At 34.6% G+C, this 12,616-nt stretch overlaps 1 protein-coding gene across 1 annotated transcript; it reads left to right on the top strand.

Moving 5' to 3' along the window:
- Positions 1-5,876: 5,876 nt before the first annotated feature.
- On the top strand, positions 5,877-12,398 carry LOC119614620 (gustatory receptor 5a for trehalose-like). The gene is given in 8 exon segments (XM_037970736.1): positions 5,877-5,889; positions 9,188-9,379; positions 11,059-11,064; positions 11,067-11,252; positions 11,326-11,597; positions 11,658-11,812; positions 11,884-12,136; positions 12,251-12,398. Coding segments are annotated over 7 exon segments (1,140 nt in total). The 5' UTR covers positions 5,877-5,889; positions 9,188-9,195; the 3' UTR covers positions 12,335-12,398.
- Positions 12,399-12,616: the final 218 nt, after the last annotated feature.

Raw genomic sequence — 12,616 nt, forward strand, 5'->3', positions numbered from 1 at the left:
CTATTGTACCATGACCCTTTACAGATCATAGCTCCCATGGTTTTCCCCATTACTGAGACGTTTTATTGTTATTTATATTTTAAGATTTTGAAAATATTTAACTTACAGAGGCTTGGTATATGAATTTATAATAAACCAAGGACTCTTCATATAATCAAATTCCCGGATTGGACCCATATATCGCATACCACTTTAATAAATCGCTTTAAAATAACATAGTATTTAAATTAAATTCAAAACATTTAACTTATACATACAAGTAAAGAAGTTGTGCTGGTTTAATGATCATCGTTCCATTATTGATCAATGACCATATAAGACCCACATATGACAGGATTTATCGATATCCATATCACAAAATTTGAAGATATTTAACTCATAGAAGTTTTGATACAGATAGTTCTATTAAACTGAACAATTTTCTGTACTTAACTTGTACATGTAGGGTATTACCGAATATTTATATCATATGACCTCTTGCTTTTATTATCGTAGTTCCCACCCATTTCTAAGGTTATCTAAGTTTGATACTGAAAATTCTTATAAACCAAGGACAAAGGCTTTTGAAACTAGTTAAAATCGGTCAATTATTTTAACCACTCTTCATAAAAGTATTCCCGAAATGGTAAAAAACATATATGTAGACCAATATGTTTCCACAACAAGGGTCTCTAATATCTATTATAGACGGAAGAAAGACAATAACAGAGCCCCCTCTGCATGATATATGAAGTTAAATGAACGGTTTCAGACCTACATAGTACATGTGGAGGGGACAGTGAAATGTTGGATCATACCATCGTACTTATTCATTCTGTATTCTCCAAGTGTTCAGGTACCCACACTATCCACGGGAAGAGTAATGTGTTATGGATCTCTTATATTTCAATATGGTCTTAGATTTAAAAAACCTAGTTGCCTTCTGGCTGTCGGAAAATATGTTGGCGCCATATTCAATACATTTCCTTTTACATCTTCCCTAATAGCGGGGACTTTCAACTTAAAGCTAATGTTATGAGTAAGACGGTGGTAGTACATCACGGTTTTGTCTCTCAATTTAGGGCCAATGTTCCGTTTGATCAACGTATCCAATATATGATCAATGTGTTAAAGTTCCCAACAATTTCAGTTTCTTGTATTTGATCGAGCACGTCTAGTGCCCATTCGTCTTAAGATCAGGAGCAGCTCGGCTGCTAGTCATGTCTCGCATGCGTTTTTATCGGAAGAATGCACATCAAAGTTTCTAAAGCTCTGGTCGACGTAGTACTCATGGTCTGCTTCACTTATATCAAATACTTTAGTCTAAATCAGTTCACCTGATTATAGAAGTGTAAGTTAGAATTTATAATGCCAATGCGATATAGTTGGACTAAGAGGCCATTTCGAGCTTATGGTTCTCCTACATATCGCCCAACGTCGAAATGTTATGTGGGCTTTATCCTCTATGTTGTATTTCTATTTCACTTTTCGATCAGCGATTGATGCCTTGGTTGGTTACTGATATCACTATGTTGAAGAAATGGGGTCCATTATAGGCAGGAATTTTGTTGAAGAAATTAATTGGCATTTATCCGTCTTTATGGAGCCTAACCGAAAGCTCTATTTAGGACGTTATCGTTCATCTTACATAAATGATTTTTGATGCTTACGTTTTAGCAGTATTATGGCATATGGTGGCCTCCTTGTAGGTTAGTGTTTAAGTCTGGTAGACCGGAGGTGGTGGTTTCAATTCCCACCTAATGCACTGGTTAAGGAGCCCACAACAGGCCTGATACAGCCCTAGGTGTATTTCTTCGACTTTTATGTATATACATCCTCCTTTCAAACTAATTAGCTAACTACATTACATCAAAGTTGGACTAAGAGCCCATTTCGAGATTATGGTTCTTCTACATAGCGCCCAACGTCGAAATGCTTTGTGGACTTTATCCTCTATGTTGTATTTCTATTTCAGTATTCATTGTTGAAAAACAAGATTTTGGGTTGGCATTCATCCACCTTGATGAAGCCTAGCCGAAAAATATATTTAGGACTTTCTCATCCATCCTACATAGATGATTTTGAATGCTTGCCCTTTAGAAGTATTACGGCATTGTCTACGTAAAAGTTTGCTGCGTCATAAGAGTCCACTGGTTCTCCTACATAGCGCCCAGTGTCGAAATGCTTTGTGGGCTCTATCCTCCATGTTCTATTCTATTTAAGTTTTTGGTCAACGATTATTGTCATGGTATTTAACAACCTCGTTGGTCACCGATATCGGCATGTTGTAGAACCGCGACCCATTTTGAATAACAATGACATTCAACTGTTTTGATGGAACCTAACATATGTGTGATCTAGTCGCCGACCGCTAGATCAATTTGGAACTCGTCAAAGAGTTTCAATTTGTACTTCGATAACAATTTTTGATCTGTAGTTTGGTTTGCCATTGACAGAAGACGTATTCCATCAGCCAGAGTGTCGGGAAAATACCGGTCCTATAGACTTACATATATGGTACACAACTCTTTATTGCAACCTTGACTCTGCTAGTTCTAACGTTTATCACTCTGGTAGTTTTGTCTTCTCCCGTAGCGGAAATAGGAGACCATTAGTAGGAGTGTTAATGGTATCTTAAGCAGTCTCCTGATCATATCACTGACCATTGACTCTGATAGGTTTAAATTGTCTTTCTATACTTTTCACCTTTGTTCTCAATTTCGCACCTTTCTATCAGTGTATTGTTACACTTTTGGCGCTAATAACCAAAAACATTAAGCCAAAATGTGAACAAATGTGTACGTGTATATTTTGTTATTTGTTTAGTTTTAACACATTCATGTGTGTATGTGTTACCAAAACATAAAAAATACAGAAACGCGATAAAAATATATTAACAAAAAAAAAAAAAAAGCAAAAAAGAAAGAAAAAACCTTTCAAAAAACCAAGTTGTACTAAAAACATACTTTCAAGTTCAAGGATGTAATAAAAACTGTTACGAAAAAAACAACAACAACAACTGGCTCATAAAAAATATTTTAGCACGTGAGCATTAACACATTTATGTCAATATTGCTGCCACGATACATTAAGCAACGTCCCATACGTTCTCTGCTAAATCAAACAGTATTTAGGAAAAAACGTCAATAAAATTGAGGGGACAGCTGTTGGCCATTAGGGCCTTTATTGCCCTAAGCGTAACCACCTTAAGCTACAAGAACAAAAAATCAAAAGTTATTTATAATTCTTCCATAGGAAAATGTGCAAATTTGAAAAAAAAAAAAATAAGTATTTACTTAATTAAAGGTGCTTAAGCATTGAGCAAGTGATTGAGTGAGCGAGCCAAAGCCAATTTTTATATTTGTGGTTACAGTTTGTCATCAACTTCCGTTTCCGTTTGACGTTAAATCAACAACAATAGAAAAAAAACTTATTGTAAATAATACTTATTTGCTAAAAAAAATTGTTACAACATTTTTCGCTTTAGAGGAAATCTTGTTTATTTTACATTTTCGTGTTTTTTTTTCTAGTCGTCTTTTTTTGTAATAATGACTCTTAATTTACGTCACTTTAACAAGAAGAACATTGTGAAGCGTTGTAAAGGTTTCAGCAAATTTTCTCAGTTGATTAAAAAACGCAATTTGAAAACGAATCTGGTGTAAAACGAAAAAGGAAAAAAGAAGGGAAATAAAGAAAATAAGTAGAGAATGGAAAAAGTGGGCTTAAAGGAGGCTGATGAGAAAAAATATTAAATAAGAATATAAATATAAATAATAAATATTCAAAATATTAAATACAAAATATTAAATATTAATATTAATATAAATATAAATATTCATATTACTATAATATTAATATTATTTAAATATTAAATATTAAATTTAATATTACATTTAATATTAATATTATATACATTTACTTTAAATTGCCATCTTCAACTTTAATTACTATTCACTATTCCATCTTAACTCTTAATTTCCCTATTCCCTCTTCTTCCCTCTTCACTCTTCCCTATTCCCTCATTCCCTCTTCCTCTTCCACTCTTCCTCTGACTATGCCCTCTTCCCTCTTCACCTCTCCCTCGTACTACTCTTCACTCTTTCCCTCTTCCATATTCCATCTTCCCTCTTCCCTCTTCCCTCTTCCCATCTTCCTCTTCCCTCTTCCCTCTTCCCTCTTCCTCTTCCCTCTTCCGCTCCATCTTCCCTCTTCCCTCTTCCCTCGTCCCTCTTCCCTCTTCCCTCTTCCCTCTTACCCTCTTCCCTCTTCCCTCTTCCCTCTTCCCTCTTCCTCTTCCCTCTTCCTCTTCCCTCTTCCCTCTTCCCTCTTGCCTCTTCCCTCTTCCCTCTTCCCTCTTCCTCTTCCCTACTGCCCTCTTCCCTCTTCCCTCTGCCCTCTTCCCTCTTCCCTCTCCCTCTTCCCTCTTCCTCTTCCCTCTTCCCTCTTCCCTCTTCCCTCTTCCCTCTTCCCTCTTCCTCTTCCCTCTTCCCTCTTCCCTCTTCCCTCTTCCCTCTTCCCTCTTCCCTCTGCCCTCTGCCCTCTGCCCTCTTCCCTCTGCCTCTGCCCTCTTCCCTACTTCCCTCCCTCTTCCCTCTTCCCTCTTCCCTCTTCCCTTCCCTCTTCCCTCTTCCCTCTTCCCTCTTCCCTCTTCCCTCTTCCCTCTTCCCTCTTCCCTCTTCCCTCTTCCCTCTTCCCTCGTCCCTCTTCCCTCTTCCCTCTTCCCTCTTCCCTCTTCCTCTTCCCTCTTCCCTCTTCCCTCTTCCCTCTTCCCTTTCCCTCTTCCCTCTTCCCTCTTCCCTCTTCCCTCTTCCTCTTCCCTCTTCCCTCTTCCTCTTCCCTCTGCCCTCTTCCCTCTTCCCTCTGCCCTCTTCCCTCTTCCCTCTGCCCTCTTCCCTCTTCCCTCTTCCCTCTTCCCTCTTCCTCTTCCCTCTATCCTCTTCCCTCTTCCCTCTTCCCTCTTCCCTCTTCCCTCTCCCTCTGCCCTCTTCCCTCTTCCCTCTGCCCTCTTCCCTCTTCCCTCTTCCCTCTGCCCTCTTCCCTCTTCCCTCTTCCCTCTTCCCTCTTCCTCTCCTCTTCCCTCTTCCCTCTTCCCTCTTCCCTCCTTCCACTTCCCTCTCCCTCTTCCTCTTCCCTCTTCCCTCTTCCCTCTTCCCTCTTCCCTCTTCCCTCTCCCTCTCCCTCTTCCCTCTTCCCTCTTCCCTCTTCCCTCTTCCCTCTTCCCTCTTCCCTCTTCCCTCTTCCCTCTTCCCTCTTCACTCTTCCTCTTCCCTCTTCCTCTTCCCTCTTCCTCTTCCTTCCCTCTTCCCTCTTCACCTCTTCCCTCTTCCCTTTCCCTCTTCCCTCTTCCCTCTTCCCTCTTCCCTCTTCTTCCTCTTCCCTCTTCCCTTCCCTTCCTCTTCCTCTTCCCTCTTCCCTCTTCCCTCTTCCCTCTTCCCTCTTCCCTCTTCCCTCTTCCCTCTTTGTCTGCCCCTTCGTTTTCTCCCCCTCTGCTCCCTGTTTCTGACTCCGCCCTCTGTTCTTCTTCCCCCGGCCCCACTGTCTCCCTTCTTCCCTTTTGGCATAATTCTATAAAATTTCAACAGCTTTTTTAATACAAAACGTCAACTTGATCTATACAAATTATCTCCGAAGAAATATTTTGTTATGACTATTCTTCTCATATTTACTTAAATTCTTAGAAAAACGCATACAATTAACAAGGATTTGAAAAAATTTTTATATAAGTTTACAGATCCAAGGCAAAATAAACGTAGTTACTATATAATAATACTCATTGTATTCAAGGACAATTGTAAATTAATTTAATTAATTAAAATTTAAATCTAATTATCGTTAAACTATAGGTGGGATGCGTTATGCACGTGATAAGGATTATTGCACAATGGCTCATTCATGAAGCTATAGGACCAAGTAAGAAAAATCCATTTTTTTTGTAATGTAATCATTCATACTAAATTTGATACGTCATTTAAACGTTTTCTTAAGTAGTTAATAAACTTACGAGTTTTCTCATCAAAAGTTTCTTGCATTTTTAATACTCAGCTCATTACAGCACTAATGTCATCAAATCTTTTCATTACAATTTCTTAAATACATGCATCTGGTGTAAAAACTTATTTGTCTACAACGGTGGTCGGTGCAAAGAGAACTTGCCACACACACTTTTTAAAAATCTTATAACTTCCACTAACTAACTTTATACATACGTGCTGATGGCCAATAGTTCACTGAAGTCTCTGACTGCTGACCACTGCATTACACAATAACATCATCTACCATTAAAACAACTATAGTTAATATAATTTTACACAACATTGTGGTATGAAAGTGCTAGTAATTGTTGCTGGCGTCAGGTTTTATGACAAAAAGAAAACTTTATTTTTCTAATTTTTTGCTATTTAAGAAGCTCCTGTTGCGGACATTTTCTTTAATATCATTTCTTAACAAATTAGCAAATAATGTCTAAAAGTCAAATATGCTAAAGTTTGTAAAAGCAACAATTACAGTGGTTTTATTTCAGAAAAAAACAGGGTTTAAAAGTGAATTTGACGCGTAGGTTTTGAAATGCATCCAGCCCACACAAGACAAAGGTTTGACAGATTTAATGAAAACTTACTTTCAGACTTTGTAATTAAATTACAAAGAAACTAGATTTACAGCGAAAGCACTAGAGCAAAAGTTTAGAAAGAAATTTTAAATTTGTGGAATTTTTAAATGATATGGAAAAACTTAAGATTTCAATAGGCACTAAGGTAGGCACTAAGGTAGACACTAAGTTAACTAACTAAATAACTAACTAAATACGAACTACTAACTAACTAACTACTAACTAACTAACTAACTAACTAACTAACTAACTAACTACTAACTACTAACTAACTAACTAACTACTACTAACTAACTAACTAACTACTAACTAACTAACTAACTAACTAACTAACTAACTACTAACTAACTAACTAACTAACTAACTAACACTAACTAACTAACTAACTAACTAACTAACTAACTAACTAACTAACTAACTAACTAACTAACTACTACTAACTAACTAACTAACTAACTAACTAACTAACTAACTAACTAACTACTAACTAACTAACTAACTAACTACTAACTAACTAACTAACTAACTAACTAACTAACTACTAACTACTAACGAACTAACTAACTAACTACTAACTAACTAACTAACTAACTACTAACTAACTAACTAACTAACTAACTAACTACTAACTAACTAACTAACTAACTAACTAACTAACTAACTAACTAACTAACTACTAACTAACTAACTAACTAACTAACTAACTACTAACTAACTAACTAACTAACTAACTAACTAACTAACTAAACTACTAACTAACTAACTAACTAACTAACTAACTAACTACTAACTAACTACTAACTAACTAACTAACTAACTAACTAACTAACTACTAACTAACTAACTAACTAACTAACTAACTAACTAACTACTAACTAACTAACTAACTAACTAACTAACTAACTAACTACTAACTAACTAACTAACTAACTAACTACTAACTAACTAACTAACTAACTACTAACTACTAACTAACTAACTAACTACTACTACTACACTAACTAACTAACTAACCTAACTAACTACTAACTAACTAACTACTAACTAACTAACTAACTAACTAAATAACTAACTACTAACTAACTAACTACTAACTAACTAACTAACTAACTACTAACTAACTAACTAATACTAACTAACTAACTAACTAACTAACTAACTAACTAACTAACTAACTACTAACTAACTAACTAACTAACTAACTAACTAACTAACTAACTAACTAACTAACTAACTAACTAACTAACTAACTAACTAGAACTACTAACTAACTACTAACTAACTAACTAACTAACTAACTAACTAACTAACTAACTAACTAACTAACTAACTAACTAACTAACTACTAACTAACTAACTAACTACTAACTAACTAACTAACTAACTAACTAACTAACTAACTAACTAACTAACTAACTCTACAACTAACTACTACTAACTACTAACTAACTAACTAACTACTAACTAACTAACTAACTACTAACTAACTAACTAACTAACTAACTAACTAACTAACTAACTAACTAACTAACTAACTAACTAACTAACTAACTAACTAACTAACTAACTAACTAACTAACAACTAACTAACTAACTAACTAACTAACTAACTAACTAACTAACTAACTAACTAACTAACTAACTAACTAACTAACTAACTAACTAACTAACTAACTAACTAACTAACTAACTAACTAACTAACTAACTAACTAACTAACTAACTAACTAACTAACTAACTAACTACTAACTACTAACTAACTAACTACTAACTACTAACTAACTAACTAACTAACTACTACTAACGAACTAACTAACTAACTAACTAACTAACTAACTAACTAACTAACTAACTAACTACTACTAACTAACTACTAACTAACTAACTAACTAACTAACTAACTAACTAACTAACTAACTAACTAACTAACTTAACTAACTAACTAACTAACTAACTAACTAACTAACTAACTACTAACTAACTAACTAACTAACTAACTAACTAACTAACTAACTAACTAACTAACTAACTAACTAACTAACTAACTAACTAACTAACTAACTAACTAACTAACTAACTAACTACTAACTAACTAACTAACTAACTACTAACTAACTAAACGAATAACTAACTACTAACTAACTAACTAACTAACTAACTAACTAACTAACTAACTAACTAACTAACTAACTAACTAAACTAACTAACTAACTAACTAACTAAACTAACTAACTAACTAACTAACTAACTAACTAAACCATAAAACTATTGTACAATGTCCAAATAAAACTGCAGACGGTATGAATAAGTAATGAATAAGTAATTGCAAAGTAAGTTGTTATGTAAGTGCAAGTTATTTCCAAATTGGATTTGATTGATTTCGGAATTATCCAATATTAAAAAATTATTTTTAAAGTTGACACAATAACTACAAATTGTACTTAAAGTATCTATGAATAAATATATACCTTTAAGTATGTTTTTCTGAAACTCATGTTAAACACAAACTTGAGTTTAACAACTCAATCAACTTCAATTTTCTTTCTGAATTTTCATTTTTATTTCCTATTTCTGCAACCCTCTCCATACACTCTTACAAAGTATTGGTGATGGCTCAATGTTTTTGTTTAATGCCCGTACGTGGAATACGTAGTCAATCTGCAAAAGGTTTATCATTTAGCTGGTATAGTTTTCGTACATTCTATTGTTTGCTTTATATGCTGACCACCATACTGGATACAATGTTAACCGTCAATATGATAGTCCATAAAGAATTGGATGTGCGAAATATAGGTGAGACAAACTGACAAACAGACGGTTGCAAATGGTCTGTACCAGGCATGGAAAATTAAACATTTTAAAAAGTACTTGCACATGTATAACAAACAAAAAGAGTAAGTTTTTAAGTTTTAAAGTATTAAACTATTGCTAACTAGACTATTGCTAGACTAGACTATTGCTAGACTAGACTATTGCTAGACTGGACTATTGCTAGACTAGACTATTGCTAGACTAGACTATTGCTAGACTAGACTATTGCTAGACTAGACTATTGCTAGACTAGACTATTGCTAGACTAGACTATTGCTAGACTAGACTATTGCTAGACTAGACTATTGCTAGACTAGACTATTGCTAGACTAGACTATTGCTAGACTAGACTATTGCTAGACTAGACTATTGCTAGACTAGACTATTGCTAGACTAGACTATTGCTAGACTAGACTATTGCTAGACTAGACTATTGCTAGACTAGACTATTGCTAGACTAGACTATTGCTAGACTAGACTATTGCTAGACTAGACTATTGCTAAACTAGACTATTGCCAGACTAGACTATTGCTAGACTAGACTATTGCTAGACTAGACTATTGCTAGACTAGACTATTGCTAGACTAGACTATTGCTAGCCTAGACTATTGCTAGCCTAGACTATTGCTAGCCTAGACTATTGCTAGACTAGACTATTGCTAGACTAGACTATTGCTAGACTAGACTATTGCTAGACTAGACTATTGCTAGACTAGACTATTGCTAGACTAGACTATTGCTAGACTAGACTATTGCTAGACTAGACTATTGCTAGACTAGACTATTGCTAGACTAGACTATTGCTAGACTAGACTATTGCTAGACTAGACTATTGCTAGACTAGACTATTGCTAGACTAGACTATTGCTAGACTAGACTATTGCTAGACTAGACTATTGCTAGACTAGACTATTGCTAGACTAGACTATTGCTAGACTAGACTATTGCTAGACTAGACTATTGCTAGACTAGACTATTGCTAGACTAGACTATTGCTAGACTAGACTATAGACTAGACTAGACTAGACTAGACTAGACTATAGACTAGACTATAGACTAGACTATAGACTAGACTATAGACTAGACTATAGACTAGACTATAGACTAGACTATAGACTAGACTATAGACTAGACTATAGACTAGACTATAGACTAGACTATAGACTAGACTATAGACTAGACTATAGACTAGACTATAGACTAGACTATAGACTAGACTATAGACTAGACTATAGACTAGACTATAGACTAGACTATAGACTAGACTATAGACTAGACTATAGACTAGACTATAGACTAGACTATAGACTAGACTATAGACTAGACTATAGACTAGACTATAGACTAGACTATAGACTAGACTATAGACTAGACTATAGACTAGACTATAGACTAGACTATAGGCTAGACTATAGACTAGACTATAGACTAGACTATAGACTAGACTATAGACTAGACTATAGACTAGACTATAGACTAGACTATAGACTAGACTATAGACTAGACTATAGACTAGACTATAGACTAGACTATAGACTAGTTTTTTCGAAGTTGGAAAGTACTAAAAAAGTACTAAAGTACTGAATTTTCCATGCCTGGCCCGTGATACCAACGTGAATGTAAAACAAATTCTGTATAAATAATAAATCAATATTTACAGAACCATTCATTTTCACTTCTCCATACTTTTGGCATCGATTGGATTTTTACGTTTAGCTTCGAAATGGCCTAAACTCATGCGGCGCTGGCAGGAGGTGGAAGAACAATTGCCCGCTTTTAATAACTGGGTGGAAAAAGAGGAATTGGCGACAAGGATTAAAACTGTTACATTTGTTTTGATAACATTATCTTTAAGTAAGCAGAGCAAACATTTGTTGAAGTAAAGGGAAACATAATTAGAAAAGTGAAAATGTTTTTTTCATTGCAGCTGAACATTTGCTCAGCACTATTTCAGCCATACATTTTGCCAACTATTGTCCGTCTGCCAGTGATCCCATTGAATCATTTTTCCTTAATGTTATGGATCAAATCTTTTATATTTTCGATTATTCACCCTGGCTAGCTTGGTTGGGTAAAATACAAAATATTCTCTTGACTTTTGGCTGGACATATATGGATGTTTTTGTTATGAATGTTGGCATTGGATTGTCATCGATGTTTAAACGTGTTCAGACGCATATGGAAAATGTTCAGGGATTGGTTTGATTTTTTGTGATATTTCTGTTTAGTTTTGTTATAAATGTATGTTTAATTTTCTAGGAAATGAGTGAGTCCTTTTGGGCGAAATGTCGTTATCAATATACTTTGATTTGTGATTTAATCAATGAAGTAGATGCGGCAGTTTCTGGAATTATAATGCTGTCATTTGCTAATAATTTATATTTTGTTTGCATACAGTGTTTGAAAAGTATCAAGCAAGTGTAGTGTGATCATCGATAATTGAGAACAATACTATAACATAATATTTTATCTTTTCCCATTCCAGCAAAATGCCTTCCGTAGCTCATGCTATATATTTCTATTTCTCTCTAATGTTTTTACTCTCACGTACCCTAGCCGTTTCTCTTTATCTGGCCGAGGTCAATGATAGATCACGCGATCCTTTAACAGTAATAAAACAAATACCACCCGATTGTTACTATCCCGAAGTAGAACGTTTTGTTCTAGAGATCAATATTAATAAAGTGGCCATGACGGGTATGCAGTATTTTGATGTAACCCGGAAATTGGTGTTAACGGTAAGTGTTGGTCCATAACATCATTAATTTATTCAAATTGTGTAACTTATACTAATTGAAAATTAATGTGGAACTAAATGATTTTTATGTTTTTTGCTTCAACATCTTATTAAGGTGGCTGGAACAATTGTTACTTACGAACTGGTTTTAATACAATTTCATGAAGATCAAAAACTATATCATTGTGGCACCGATTAGTTTACTTTGTATGTTTTTTTTTGTGGCAAATAAATAAAATTGTTGTTGTGGTTATAAACTTTAAGAGATTTGTTAAAACATTACTACTAGGAGGCATGAAATTATTTGAAAAAATGTGTGATAAATTTAATGTTGTCATTAGTTCATAATTAGCACTCTACAAAAGGTGTTTTAAAGTAAGCACAAGCATATGATAGATTAAAAAATCTCTTTCAGAATCTCATATGTGTATACCATCCTTCGCTCTGAAATATTAATCAAACAAATGTATAGGACATGAAG

This window comes from Lucilia sericata, unplaced genomic scaffold (genome assembly GCF_015586225.1).
Source record: "Lucilia sericata isolate MDLA Ls3-8-SP2 unplaced genomic scaffold, ASM1558622v1 Contig003163F_arrow, whole genome shotgun sequence".
NCBI lineage: Eukaryota > Metazoa > Arthropoda > Insecta > Diptera > Calliphoridae > Lucilia > Lucilia sericata.